This window comes from Ochlerotatus camptorhynchus, unplaced genomic scaffold, assembly GCF_037179485.1.
Source record: "Ochlerotatus camptorhynchus isolate MF236.1 unplaced genomic scaffold, CSIRO-AGI_Acam_v1.1 ptg000314l, whole genome shotgun sequence".
NCBI classification, from domain to species: Eukaryota; Metazoa; Arthropoda; class Insecta; order Diptera; family Culicidae; genus Ochlerotatus; species Ochlerotatus camptorhynchus.
In genome coordinates this window covers 1749353-1765101 of record NW_027040802.1, presented here as the reverse complement: position 1 = coordinate 1765101, position 15749 = coordinate 1749353, and the positions used below count along the sequence as shown (strand labels likewise).

Here is a 15749-nt window from a genome sequence, read left to right as displayed (position 1 = left end):
CGGTCGGAGAATCGAAATAGACGACGCGTTGGTTTTGTGACTTCCTTAGAGCTTGACAAAGCTCTCAAAATTTTAGTTCGTGTTTCTCAAAATGAAAGCTTCTCGCAAGAAATCAGTGACCTGAACAGTGGACGAGCAGTACGAAACTCCTCAAGGATCAAGTCACTGAATCCTCAGCTGATCGAGGGCATACTCTGCGTTGGCGGTCGGCTGAAACACGCCATCATATCGGAAAATCGGAAACATCCATTCATCATTGATTATCGTCATCCTTTCGCCAAGCTTGTTGTGGTTCACTATCACAGAAGGCATCTCCATGCAGGACAACAATTGCTGATTTCTGCCATGCGAGAACGATTCTGGCTTACGAATGTCCGAAATCTAGTTCGCACAGTACTGCATGAATGTGTTGCATGTTTCCGATCACATCCACAAGTTCACGAACAGCTAATGGCAGACCTTCCTCCTGAACGAGTCACTCCCTGCCTTCCCTTCCAGCGGGTTGGAGTTGATTACTGTGGACCATTCACAATCAGGTACCCTCAACGTCGTGCACAACTGATTAAATGTTTCGTCGCAATCTACGTATGCCTGGTAACGAAAGCGGTTCACTTAGAGCTAGCAGCAGACTTGTCTACACAAGGGTTCCTAGCTACTTTCAAACGATTTATCGCTCGCAGAGGAAAGCCACAAGTTGTAATGTGCGATAATGCAAAAAACTTCGTTGGTGCAAGACGAGAAATCGCTGAGGTTCACAATTTGATTAAGTCAAGGGACTTTCAGAATTCTGTTGTAAATCTTGCAGCTGAAGAAGGAATAGAATTCAAGTTCATCCCTGCACGATCACCTAACTTCGGAGGACTGTGGGAATCAGCAGTCAAGTCCTTCAAAACCTTGTTCAAGCGAAGCATCGGCGTTCGAACTCTCGTGTACGACGAAATGCAAACGATTCTCGTACAGATCGAAGCAGTATTGAACTCTAGACCGTTGACACCGCTCAGCAATGATCCTGAAGACTTTGAGGCATTGACACCAGGACACTTTCTAATTCAACGACCTCTAATTGCACTTCCGGAAGCTGACCTGGATGGAATTCCAGAGAATCGGCTATCAACATGGCAGCGAATACAACACCTCATGCAAGGCATATGGAAGAAATGGTCTACACAATACCTATCAGACCTACACAATCGAACGAAGTGGACAAAACGAAGAGACAACATCGCTGTTGGGACGATGGTTGTTCTAAAGGATGAAAACCTTCCGCCACTCAAGTGGCCACTAGCGCGTGTAACCGAAGTTCACGCAGGAGCAGATGGGAACGTTCGAGTCGTGACGGTGCAAACCAAGGACGGTAGCTATCGCAGAGCAATTTCAAAAGTATGCATTCTACCGATACGAGACAATCTTGCTTTAGCAGCTGAGGAGAACTAGGACTCCTCCAACGGCGGAGGCTGAGAGGCCTCCGCTTACCAGTTAAGTTACGTATTTCTTAAAATTTCAAAAAGTTGACCGCCTATTTTCTTCACAGTCACGACTCCCCCATTCCCCATTCAGTTTGGACGACTCAAACTACTCACTGAATTTCGTGTTTTCTCTGACCAGATAAGGTAATCTGTGTTGTCCGGTGGTAGTTTCCATGTTGCATGTGTGGTGCATTTTGTGTCCATTCAGTTCCTGCCTGATTTCAATTGAAATCACAGTGGCGCCGAGCGCCTACATTGCACAGCAGTGCTACGTCAGAGCCAATGCTTAATCCCGTCCTATTTTGACACTTCCGAGGTACCTCCAAATAACAACTGCATTCCGGGCAAGAAGTTGTACACTTCAAACCCTGGTTCAACGAAGTGGTCGTCAGCGAACTTGGCCAGTTCACCTGATCGATCATATCATCGGGGAGCCAAATCGAACCTTAGCAGTCAAGAGGGAAGTCTACCTATCAGGAATCATCGAAACGTCATCATTAGCGGGAGATCATCGATGCCAGAAGGCATCCGCGGAGGCCACGAGGGCCTCCGCTCCAGGCAATCATCACCACCGATCGAACCACGGCGTTCGGTTCGTCCTGTCAGTCCACCAACAGAGGTCACTGAGAAGTTCATCACGTCCACCAACATTCACGTTGAAGCAACAACGTCTTAGCAGCAATTGGTCCGAAGATCCACCCGTTGCAATCTATGTCCAGAGGAAATCTCAGCAAACAGTCTATTGAACCATCGAGGTAACAAGATTGGTTACTATCCTGAAGCGAGAGTCAGCACCGCACTACCGAAACCATCAAGGAATCGTCTAGTCAACACCTTACCAAATCTGCGAAGTAAATATTTAAATCGTCAAGCACACGACCCTGGAGATCATCATCGAGCGAACAACTCTGGCAGGCAGATAATTCGCTGTAGAAAATCTTCAGGCAGTCCAACATGGCCTGCCAGGTAAGTTGTTCCGGTTTTATACTGCATTCTATCGTGATACTCCATATTCGTATTCACTTACTTCGAGGGAAACATCACCAACTTAACCAACGATGAGACACACCAGTAGATGACAACAGCGATCGGCTACGAGCAGCGGATTACAATCCTTTCAGTGATCAGCTGTTTCGTATATGGGTCAAGGTCATACCACATCAACAGCAACAGCAGTACAACAGTAGGCAAGGAAAGTGAATCTGGTTGAACCATCCCACTTCCAGCAGGAGAACAATAGTGTAGTTTTATACAAATTTTTTATGTGTCTATTATATAAGGAAGAATTAGCATAGCAAAACAAAATTAACGATTAGGCAGCTAGAAGCTAGAGTAGTGCAATTGAAATCAAAATTTTTCAAGGCGGCCGGCATATGTTCGAGCGAGACAAGTAGAGAAATATCGATGCATGTGCATCCCTAGTAACGGAACATTTTCTCTCTACTTCTCTCACCGAGCCGAAGTGTGTATACTCACACTACCAGTGTCTGATCTCCCTCGATCACCGGTCAGCTGTGTAGTACATAGAGCAGTAGTTTTTTAGAATAAAATAAACCGTCGCGCTTTACACACCGTCGGAGCGTGTTTGATCATCCGCAATAAATGTTTGTTGTAGTGTTCGCGTTAGAAATAAAATGTTTTAGTTCTCGTTATGTTGTAACCGTGAATATTCTTTGTTGTGTCCGAAAAGTCGGTTTTACGCGCGAACACATGGTATTGTATGCCTATCATTTTTATATACCCTGACTAGAATAGTCCGGATATACTTATTTGTGGTACGTAATGATACTGTGAATAATCCTTTTATCGTTTACGATTATGCGGATTCCTATAGAACAAATATCAAACAATATTGCAAAATCGATCATGAAATTTCTACCCTATTTTTATAACTCTTTATTTGAGCCAGATTCAAATTAAATTACATTTCATTTTAACCTAGGTGCTCCAACTACTACGGTATCTTACCAGCCTTAATTGTTATGATATATATTTAAGTGTGTTTACATTGTTTCTGCTTTGGAAATTCAGTATTTTAAATAGGTTTTCTATACCTCCGTCATCTAAATTAAACTAACTTAAACCAAATCTCACTTCACTCTATTCTCCTTACAGCCAAGACGGAACTAGACATCGAGGAATACTCGTTCAGCCAAACCACCCTGGAGCAGGTATTCCTGAAGTTTGCACATTACGACGAGGAGACGTCCAGTGTGCAGTAGTTTTTCCCCTTCTGCTCGCCCTCATCGGATGCTGATGATGACGACGACGACGACAAAAACGATTGACGGCGTAGAAGCCTCACGTAGAATGTTCTCTAGTGGTAGGTGATGAATGAGGTGCGTGAACGAAGAGCGACGAGCGGATGCTTTTTGACGGATGTATAAAGTGAAAGGAAAAAAAAGACACTAAGCTAATAATAATCTAGCCGATAGGTAAGTTTAATTGAAAGCAAACAACAAAGGTAATTATTTAATAATTAAATTCAAGAAAATGCATCTTATAAAGACAAAGTAAAAACGAGACAAAATGATGGAAAAGTGAACAGCTAAATTAATTACCCTTAATATAATTAACTATTAATTACAATAAAGTGAAATTACAATAAGACAAAACTAAAACAACAAAATGGAAGTACTAAATCGACAAGGGCGAAACAAGTGACAAAACCAAAAGAAGACCCACAAAGAGAAGGGAAGATATTGATAGTTCGGAATTACGAAGAAAAAATGATGAAGTGATCCATTCGCAAAGACGATATTAAAAAAGAAATAAAAAAAGAGTTATGAAATTTGTTTTACAACTGTGATTTATTACGATCAGTAAACCAAAAAAGAAATCGGAAAATGGTTCATCCCAAATAAAGTGAATATTAGGAAGAAAATAATAAAGCAAATGCAAAAAAAAAACAAGTGGTTCAAATAAAACTCCTCGCTCCGAATCGCTGCTGAGTAGAAAAGTAAAGAAAGCCATGCTTTCGTCAGACCCGGATGTTGTCCGACAAACCCAACTCGATCCTCTTCCAGGCAACATGTTGAGAATTTCAGGTGATCAACATACCTCATTCGTAGGTATTTCTGTTCCACATCTTAGTCAGTTCAACTCGATCTCGTAGATAATCTTCGAAGCTAACGTAGTTGGGCTGAACGTTGAGAAGGACCAGAGAGCTTCTGATGGAGTTGGTCATAACGGTCATAGCACCTAGCAGCTCCTTATCCGAAAGACGCTTTCCGTCCTTCCAGCTTGGCTTTGCTGCCAGTGTTTCCAGGTTTTGCAGCAATACTAGAATCACTTGGAGTTGATAGTGCTTGGGCATCTTTTCGCTGCTATGCAAGAGTTTGTACATCTCTACAAAACCTTTCAGATCCACTACCAAAAAGCACCTATAATCGGTGTTTTCCACAGGAACAATGAATTGGTTTTCCAGCAAAAGACTACGTTTGTTTGATGGAGGCAACCGTATGAACCATTCCAACTGCAGGTCACTTAAGTCATTCAGAAGTTGATTAAACACATTGGAAAACATCGACAACTCATCTGATGAAACGTTCATATCCATAGCTTTACAGATAATTTGCTGGAGCGTAGTTTCGATTTGATCACATTCGTGTCCAGAAAGTTCACGCAGGAACTTGTCCACACAACACCTAATCATTTTGTTGTACTCCAATGAAACCGAGTCCGAAGTGGTTCGATCGTGTTGAGAAGATGTCATATCTGCCAGCGATCGCAACGCATCACGAGTAATCGTCCGGAGGCATTCCAATGTTTCGCTTCGGAAGTCTTCAGATGCAATGAAACTCACGTATGATGTGAAGAAACACGAAAACATTTGCATTTTGTCGAGATCGGCTTGCACCAGGTCCTTCATGCAGTCATCCAAAAGACACAACCATATGCGGACAGGTTCGGGGATTGCGTCCATATTCTGGAACAGTTTGAACTCATACGGGAAACGGCTAGTGCGGAAAGGACCACCCGGTTCGAAGTGATTTGCGAGCAGGGTAAGCATTTGAAGCTGCTGTCGGAGGCATTTGTTGGGTGACGTTTGGAACTTGGTTTCTTCCCATCCAAGTGCTTCGCTGTAGGTGATTGCGATGTGAGTGCCAAGCTGTTTGGCTACGTCCTGTACGCTCTTGCATACGTACAGGAAGATACGATTGGACAGCGGGTCGAGATCACGGAACTGGTCGTCATTGATTTCTTCAACTCTTGCCAGAAATTTGGAAAAGATCTTCGGCAAGACAGCTTTAAATATGGCTTTGTCGAGTGTCGTCAAACCGGTAAACAGATGCATATCTTCCATGGTAACGTACAGAATGCGATCATCGGGGAGTTCTTTGAGCTTATTCTTCATGGTTGATGGACAAACGGCTGCAAGTCGAGCTCGGCGTCGGTTCAATGCTTCCTGGATTACATTACTGATGAACTCGGTGGACAATAGAGAATCGTTCAAATGACCAAAAATCTCATTCCGTTGAATCAATTTGAGAGCCTTTGTGACATAGTTGTCAAGAGTTGACATTATTTCACTTGATAGACGTAAACAACTTTTCAAATCGTACTTGAAATCCATGTTCAGTGAATTACCATGCTTCTTCAACAACATGCCCAACAGCATCACATCTCGTTTGCGGTCAATATTTTCCCCTGATTCATCGGCTAGTTTATCGAGAATCATTACCAGAACACTTTTTGTCTTGTTGCATTCGTCAAGCTCTTCATCCAATAAGACTTTCACCACCTTCAAGTGCTTCAGAAGCGTCTGCACTGCCTCCTCGAAACCGACAGCTGTGTCCAAATCAACCGTGCCTTCCACGGTGACTTTGGAAATGTACCGTCTGGGTGACATCAGAAAACAGTCCTCTCCGCTCAGCTTCCACACTTCACCGTTCAGGTAGAACTCTGCCGAATACGGAAGACCACCATCGTCCACGTCGCATCGCCCAATGAACTGCCGCCCATCGTGATGAACGATTGTGGTCATTTTGGAGAGGATGCTCAGCTTTCGGAAATCCGTAAAACTCATTTCACTGCCGGCAATGCTGCTTCTGCCAGGGGAATAGATTGACCACTCTGAATCCGGCCTCTCTCCGCTGTCGTGTACAATCTCAATCGATGATGCATCGTCGTCTGGCAAACAATCATGATGCTCATCGACCACAATGATGCCTTCCATTGTGCTTTGTTGTAATACTGAAATTGTAAAATACACTTTTAACACCGACGAACTGTTTTGACTTCCTTCAAATCAAACTATTATCTATACCTACCGATGAACTTAATTCGAGAAATACCGAACCACTTAATGAAAATGCACTACCTTCGAAATGCTGTACTGTTTTGTTTTTTTTTTTTTTTTTTCCTGTGTCCTGAATGTTGGACGGCTCACGGAAAAACGAGTTTATGCATTGATGACTATTTTTTAACCACTTTTGGGAGCTTGTTCGAGCTGTCATAGAGTGGTTGAAATTTATAGCAAAAAAGTGTATACAATTTAGACATTTCCAGAGAAAACCATTTTGTAAAATAAGTGTCTAAATTTTATTCACCAGTGGCTGAAAAAAAACTTGGCAGCAATTATTTTCCGAACCGCAGCGGCCATCATTCATCAACTTTTCGCAGGTAGATAGATTGTTTATATTATTATTATACAATTTAAAACTAACTTATAGTTTTGTTTTCATTTCCAGAGTGCGGTGAGAACTCCAAGATGAAGTCATCATCGTCTAGTGAGCACCAGAAATTGCGGCTTCCTTCGCAATCAAGTGCCGGAACGAAAATAAAGTTTTCTTCCGATTCTGTTTCCGACTTTGGAAACAGGACAGAATGTGTGGGATCAGGCCAAAGAGATGGTCGATGATAATAGTAAGTATACCCGCATAAACGCGAACCATCACATGACCTTACCGATAATGGTTATAAATTGTTTATAATCCCTGCTAAACTTCAACTGAAATGGTTATGGAACCTTACATGAACGTTTGTGTGATAAAGTTTTAACCTTATGTGTTATGGTTTTTTGGAAGCGGACCTTACAAATAATGGGTTGTTAAGAACCATTACCATTCCAAATTCTTGTTTTCTCCATACATTTTCGGAAAGAGAACTATATTAGAACGTTTTTACTTATGGTTTGAGAACATTAATGGTTATGGTTATGGTAGTCAGTAAGGTCCATTAATGGTTTTGTATTATCACTCAACTTTACGTGAAATATATCGTGAATTGGTAATCAGTAATTTACAGGCAACCAATTCGCGATATATTCCACATAAAGTTGATCGATGTTACAAAACCATTCATGGACCTTACTGGTTACCATAACCATTACCATTAATGTTCTTAAACCATAAGTTAAAAGGTTTTAGTAAAGTTTTCTTTCCGAAAATGTATGGAGAAAACAAGAATTTGGAATGGTAATGGTTCTTAACAACCCATTATTTGTAAGGTCCACTTCCAAAAAACTATAATACTTAAGGTTAAAACTTTATCATTAAACGTTCATGTAAAGTTCCATAACCATTTCAGTTGAAGTTTAGCAGGGATTATAAACAATTTATAACCATTATCGGTAAGGTCAATTTATGGTTCGCGCTTATGCGGGTATCTAACAAGGTACATTGTTTTGTTATTTCAAAACTTTTGATTCCCACTACATAGGGCTTCAAACGGCAGCACAATGATCCGGATCGAGTTCGCCGGGCAATGGAACGGGAAGGTCGACGAAACGATCGCGAAAACAAGGAAACATCCGATTCCGGATTTTGCTAAGGTGTTCCGTGATCGGACTACACTGCTTTGTACGCAATTAGGATAGATTCACCAGGAGCAGCATGTTCCCAACATTGAATCACCACCAAGGGCAGAAACAACGCCACCACAGCAGAGTATCTTCCTGACCATTGCCAACCATTGCCGATATGAACAGCCTCGCGAATCACATGATGGATTCTGCGTTGAAACCAAGGGGACCAGCCGGCAGCAGAAGAACGGAGTATTCCCCGGTCACCGTGTACAAGGTCACTAAGGCGGTAGACCAAACAGCAACACGAACCAGAATCTTGAAATAAACGTTACTTTTTATTGGATTTTATTCGATTGTAATTTATAATAATATATGTTTAAAATAAACGAAATCAGGCATTTAAATTCCTTCCAGTGCATACAATCTAACCACTTTTGAGAATAACGTCTTTATTCATTAATGATTAAAATTTAATCACTTTCGAGAAAAACGTGTTTATTCATCCGATGAGTAAACAGCGTTTATTCATTTTATGAATATTGACGAGTGCACGGATGGATTTGAGTTCACTCACTCGACAAAAAGTGACACAACAGCGGGGCCCTGTTTACTAAAAATGAACACATATGTGTTCATTTTTAGTAAACAGGGCCCCGCTGTTGTGTCACTTTTTGTCGAGTGAGTGAACTCAAATCCATCCGTGCACTCGTCAATGTGCGGGTTTTCTCGAAACTGGTTAAAGTTTAAACATTAATGCATACTTTTTTCTTAGCGTGAGCTCAGACCAATTACGTTTATATAATAAGGTCTGGGGCCAAAGGGCTTATTAGTGTTAGTGAATGTGCAAATGTTTAGTGGTGTTCGTATTTTATTGCAATGTTAATCTTTTTACACGAAACAGCTGTTGGCAGTGACGTATTTCTATCTGTTCGGAGATGTTCAGCAATGTTTACAACATTTTTGCTACTAACACCAGCAAGCTGCCTGTTGGCCCAGACCTTATATAAATGTCATTGGGCTCAGACCTAGGCGAGTAAGAGAGGTGCCACAGTCGGGAAAAGTGTTAGTTTGTTTACTTAAATGAACCATGCCCATTTTGTTATGGCAAGCTTGCTATAAGAAATGCTCCTCGTGTTTATTAGCGAAATTCACATCAAAGATTGATTAATTGAGTAGGAAATCAGTTTGGCACGGCATTTGTGACCAACATACACCTTCCGGTCGTACGAAACAGGTCAAAAACAGTCCAAATCCGCAGATAAAAATTTTTGTTTTGAATTTCTGTATGGCAAAATAGTGAACTTTTCGTGAACATTAACGGTAAAGAACTCACCAACACTGGGAGACCGTGAGTTCCTGCTTACCTGTCATTTACCATCTTGGGCTCAGACCGATCACCGTCCACACTCAAAAATATTACTAAACAAAGATAGATTAAAATTTAATCCATTTTCGGTTACGTAATGTTTATACATTGATCTGCATAAATTTCACATAAAAATAATACTAAGTTCGAATAACGGAGAGAAATTCGTTCAGTGTACATAAACAAATAATGTTAAATTTTAAATTACTTCAGTTCAACGTCATGTCTTCTATCATTTTTCCTCATCGATCTGTTCGTTTTCGGTCGCCTGGCTGATAGCTTGTTTGGTGAATTTATTGAAAACCGTCATGGAAAAATACTTTATGAAGGTATTATTTGGAAGAACCATAGGTAGGTTGATAAACATATTTTGAAAACCAAAGAGCTGACATCAAAATTTTATTTTCAATTATGCTGTAATTTTGTTCGTTTCTGTTCCGTGCCGTGATGTCGTTGTCAATACTACACCTAATGACACCTTCCAAAGCGATGATAATGGTGATAAACAGCAGACACGAAAGCTCTATTGCTGTAACGACAGCTTGGAGATTTCTCGATGAACATTTCAAATGGTCCTATCTGCTTTGATCGATTCTCTTCATCGACTTTCTCTTTCGTTAATAACTCAGCTGCAAAACCTTTCCCTGTTGTATTTGACGTTTTGGACGCTAGATAAGAACCTCCTTTATCAAACTATGTGGTAGAATTAACGCGAAATCTGTTTGCATAGCAGTGGTTATGAAAAGAGAAAGTCGATGAAGAGAATCGATCAAAGCAGATAGGACCATTTGAAATGTTCATCGAGAACTGATTGATTTCAATCAGTTGGTATTCTGTTTTTGAGGGTTGAGAGAGAAGTATTTCAAGCGGAAGATGAGTTTAACGATTACGATCCAATTACCGGCGGGGATATTTGTTACCGATCAATGCGCATGGAATTTTCATGGTTCAAAATAGTGATTTAGCTCCACCAAGTTCAAACGATTTCAAATCAGCTCCTGATCATTCTCACAAAATTTGCTCTCATTAGGATGCGAACTCATACTGCACTTGGCCCTTTGAAGTTTATGTGGGAATTGAAAAATTGAACGTTATTAATTGATTAGGAAGATGATGTTCTTCTGACATGGTTCATTTACTACTCAGCAGACAACATTGGAATAATAGGACCAAAAAATCGAGGCTATTACGTCATAAGGGCAAGATGCAGTGTGTTGCCCTGAAAACAGCCGATTAATCCTACCAGCAAGTTATCAACTTGGAAATTAATTAAAACAAATGTTCTTGACATTCAATTAAAAAGTGGTTTTCAACAAAGTTGTAACTGGGAAATTTTCACGTAAGAGCTACCGGGGGGGCTCTGATGGACAACTTTTCCGTAAATCATATGGTGCAGGGCTAGAACAATGAGGACAAAAAATACACTTTTCTTAGAGTAATTCCCATATAAACTTCAAAGAGCCAGTGCAGAATCAGTTTGCCACCAAATTAGCACAAATTTTGGGATATTGATCAGCCTGATTTGGATCCGATTGATCTTGGTGGATCACATTGATAGGTATTTTGCAGCTGGCAGAGAACCAATAGTTTGAAGGGCCCTTTAAAAAAACTTCGTTGTTGAAATTGATTCGTGTGACTTCATCCATCAGTATTTTCAGCCTTTCAAGCTGTAGCTGACATCACTAGTTAATTCAAACATGTACTTAAATTTGAGAACTGTTCAAATATATTTAGACAAAAAGCATGCTGTGTTTGTCCCAAGTAGTAGTCAACCTGAAAATATGATGAGAAATAAAAAAACTGGATTGTAAATTTTGGGATGAATCCAACATATTTGTCACACTCAACGGTCAGTATCTGAATCGAAAACCATGTTTTCCAAAATGTTTATTTAGTAGGCTCAATATCTTTGAAAGCTCTGCGGAGCCGAAGGACTAAACAAATATTACAATGGAGATCTAAATCGGTTTCCTATATTTTTTGTTGTGCTTGCAACGCATCGAATCTCGACAGATCCGCAAACCCTTTCTGCCGAGGATGTTGATGTTCGTTTTTGCATGCTTTATCGGCCTCCTGAGGGCACGTCCATTATCACCACCTCTTCATGCAGCACCTCTACCACAGCCACAACACCAGGGTACGAACTGCTATCCGAGTTGCAAGGAATTTTGTAGTTCTACAAGAAACTTCGTGGTACTACAGGGAACTTTTTAAAAGTTTAGGAAACTTTCTTGAAGTGCAGATTTTTTTTAAAGTTCAGCTAACTTTGTAGAAGCTCACCGAACTTCAGTGAACTTCGTAGAGTTTCATCGAACTGGTTCGGTAACTCTTGTTCTACGTACCTGAAAAAAGTTATAAGACAACGACACTTCATACAACTCGCAGCTCGTAATTGACAGTATGGGCTGAATGAGGCTATTTATACTGTCGCTAATGTGATTAGTAACACTTATGCTTCGTTTGACTCTAATGTTCCGTTAACTGTTTTCACTAGAACACTGTACTGATTTTGAATGTTTCTTTGGTATTATTATTATATTTTGTTTTATGCATTAAGACCAACATATGTCAGATGAATCATGAGCTAAATTTAGTGAAATTATTTGAAGTTCTGAGGTCATGGAAAAGTTCAGAAAACTTCGTAGAAGTGGGAACTTTATACAAGTTTAGGTATCTTCGTAGAAGTTAATTGTTTAATGGCAGGGAACATCTTTATTATTCAGGGACCTTTTTATAACTTCAGAGCTTTGATGAAACCTCATTGACTTGAAATAGTTCAGAGAATTCCGCACAAATTCAGAAAATTTCATGCGTCGAACTTTGCGGAAAATCAACGAGAAACGTAGACGTGAAGCAAGCTTTGATGAAGTTTTGTGGACTGCGTAATAATTCGAGGAACTGCGTATAACTTCATAGAAGTACAGGGCATTTTGAAAAAGTTCAGGGAATTTCGTAAAGAAAGAAGACTTCAGGGATCTTCGTTTCAGTTTAGGGAACTTCATAGCAGTTTGTCAGAGATCTTAAAAATCTCAATGAACTTCCTGAAGATGAAGATTTTGGACCACCGTTTAATTTCAAGGTGCTTTGAAATTTGAGTATATTTTCTAAAACTTGAGGAAATTTTGTAGATGTTCAGGAAACGTTGCATAAGTAACAGGATATTCTTTCAGATATGCTCCCTAGACAGCCAGGAAATTTTAAAAGATCAGCATTTACTGATGTTCTTCTGATCTGAATTAGCGAGTTGCTAAAGAAAGGCTGGCTTAAGAATGTGCTTAAGTTTTTGAATTTTTCAAATGGATAGATCAACTTTCAACACGGTATTTTCCAAATTTAAACCATACACTCTGGCAACATAGTGATTTGATTGGTTGATCTGTTGCAGGTTGTAGCAATGGCTGTACCACGTTCTGGTTTGTTGTATCGAGATGGTGGCGCTTGGTGGTCACTTTGTGGAATTGGTGCCGATACTCAGGCACTTCTTTCTGACACTGTTGGTATACAAAGGCAAGGTCGCCCATTATCTAACCGAAAAGGTTATTTCTTCTTAGCGATTACGGACATCGACCCGAAAACGATGCCGTCGAAACCCGCAGAGCAATGGTCAGTAGAAGCCACCTAGATCCTACCGTGCCAACCAGAAAGCGATTTGAAGGAACGGTACAGAAGTTCGGTAGACTTGGTGATATTAATAATTGGAATGGTAAATATATCACTGCACTGGTCTACACGCTCATCTGAATTAAAGCCAACGATGCCCGCTCATGTCACTATTTTGCTGCAGCTATTTAGCATAGACCACGCCATCACCCAGTGGGTCACCGCTTCTGTTATAGAATTTATCTGAATGCTCGATCACATGAGGCACATTAAAAAAAATCTGAACATTTTTAAAGTAATGGTAACAAAGTACAAGTGAAAGCGTAAAAGTAATACGCCAAGAAAAAAATGTTCTGCAAAAAATTCTTTCACCCATTGAATTATCATAACATTGCTGCATTCGTAGCATTCCGATATAATCTATTCATATTTTGAATCCCATCTAACAATGTATACCAGGTGTGTTGCCGATGAATGGTTAAATTACGTTGAAAATGTGTAAGCGTCTTGCAACGGTCAAATCTCCGTACTAAACAATACCGATACACTTTTTGTAGAATTTTTGTCCATTCTATATTTTGAAAATAGCGTGTCAAAAGATGTTAGTCATGCAAGTAAAGTTTAGTGTAACACCGGAAAAAATAAACAAAGAATATTCTAATTGACCAGCAAATTAATGGCTTTTGCTATTAGAGGATTTCAAGAATTTAAGCACTGCAAATATATGCTACCTTTCCTCTAAAATAGGAATGGTTTGTGCAAACGCAAATGAAATGTCGGTCAAAGCAACCAAGTTTCAACAGCCTGTATTTCGCTTACCTACACCTTCCAGAACTTCGAGCTCTGCAGTTCTAGCATTAACCGTAGCACATGAGATGAGGCACATGAGATTTTTGGGTGTCGCATTTGTTTCTCGCTCGTATCTTATTCTCGCGTGTCTCTTTCTCGCTCGTCACATGTTGTTTTCGTTGCGACGGGAGACGGTTTGTTGAGAGTCTCGGCAGCACATTTTTGCACACACGAGGAAAATGTAACTCTGCAGTGGTTTGCAGTACTCCAGTACAGTGTACTCGGATCTCTCGATATTGTATTTTGTGCAGTGGTAGAGCAAGTGTTCTAGATCTTCTTTTTCGTCGCATAGGTCACAGTTGTCGTCTTCTTCCCAACCCCATTTGTATCTTCTTTCTTTGGTGTTGGTGTGTCCTGTCCTTATCCGGTTCAGGATGATGATTTCTTCGAAGTTAAGATTTAGTCCTTAAAACCAAATCTTTTGTCCTGGTTCTTCCATAAACCCAAAATGCCAGATGCCTTTTTCTGTTGATGTGATCTGGTATGCCGATTTCCAGTCTGCCCATGTATCAGTTTTTCCAAGTTTGATTGCGTTCGCGAGGGTCAGTCTGTTGAATGTTGTTTGTGGACCGTGTGTAGCTTGAACGGCTTCTTGGTCAGCTTTTTCATTTCCTGGGATACCCTCTGGTGGCTGGGTATCCACTGAAGGATGATCTTGATGCCCTTGCTGTCCTGGAGCGATTTTGTGATTTCCCAGGCAAGGTAATTCTCTATCGTCTTCGTCTTGTTGCGTATGGTCTGGCAGGCTCCACGGGATTCAGTGAAGAAAACAGCTTTCGGATATCCCCCCTATTCTGCGAGTTACGTGACTGTCTCTCACCGGTGAGGTGACAATAGTCACCTCGTGTGAGGTGACTCTCCATTTGATTTGCATGGAGAGTCACCTCACACGAGGTGACAATTGTCACCTCACCGGTGAGAGAGAGTCACGTGACTCGCAGAATAAGGGGATCGTTTCTTCTTGGCGATTTCGATGGCAATGAGTACCGCCAGCAGTTCTGCATTGGTGATTAAAAAATTGGGGTTGACCTTCTCTGTAACAATTTGTTGGTCTGTGCAGTCTACAACTGCTAGGGCTGTGCCCGTTGCCGTCTTCGAGGCGTCCGTGTAGATATGGTTGAAATCTTGGTAGTACTGGTTTTTGGTTTCCAGAAATTTTTTTCTCCAGAATTCTTGACTGTAGCCTTCCTTCTTTTTTTGCTCTTCGAAGAGCTTCTCTTTGATATTTCTGGCTAACGTTGAAGTCTGAGTACAGTACTTTCTTCTGTCCTGGAAAGCCATGTTGGGATCCTTAGGCTGTGAACCATTTGCCGAGTTAAATTTAACTCGTGGTTAAAAGTGACATTTCGAAAGTTATTTTCTATGTACGAAAATCCCCGTGCTGTCGATCGACCGGTTTTCGACCCACGGTTGTCAAAATTTAACTTCTTGTCTGTCAGAAATAACCATGCTCGGATAGCAGGGTTCATCGATAACTTTCCATCTGTCAAATTTTAACCAAAAGTTAAAAAAAAAATCGCCAAATGGTTCAGAGCCTTAGGATCCCGAATAGAAATTGTAATGTAGGAAACATCAGCAGACATCTTCAATACATTAAATTTTAACGTGTATTGCCGTAACCTTAATGTATTCAGACTTCAGTGTGACGTCCAAGTACATAAAAATACATTAGCCTCAAACGTTACATCAGAATCAAACGTCTTGACGATGTAAAATTTGA

At 40.6% G+C, this 15749-nt stretch overlaps 2 protein-coding genes across 2 annotated transcripts in view; one reads left to right on the top strand and one right to left on the bottom strand.

The window, feature by feature from the left end:
• LOC135707555 (cholesterol transporter ABCA5-like) overlaps positions 1 to 3747 on the top strand; it is a 59953-nt gene extending 56206 nt beyond the window's left edge. The window contains exon 12 of the mRNA XM_065229396.1: positions 3582 to 3747. Coding sequence (XP_065085468.1) covers positions 3582 to 3688 — 107 coding nt within the window. The 3' untranslated portion in view covers positions 3689 to 3747. The remainder of the gene's footprint in view (positions 1 to 3581) is intronic.
• A 765-nt stretch (positions 3748 to 4512) lies between these two features.
• Positions 4513 to 6533, bottom strand: LOC135707556 (uncharacterized). Its single transcript, XM_065229397.1, has one exon. It carries the CDS (start codon positions 6493 to 6495, stop codon positions 4528 to 4530), a length of 1968 nt encoding a protein of 655 aa, XP_065085469.1. The 5' UTR covers positions 6496 to 6533; the 3' UTR covers positions 4513 to 4527.
• Between the last annotated feature and the right edge of the window lie 9216 nt (positions 6534 to 15749).

What these genes read in the sequence shown, in the direction of transcription:
- LOC135707556 (XM_065229397.1), bottom strand. Translation starts at nt 6,495, where the DNA reads ATGAGTTTTACGGATTTCCGAAAGCTGAGCATCCTCTCCAAAATGACC.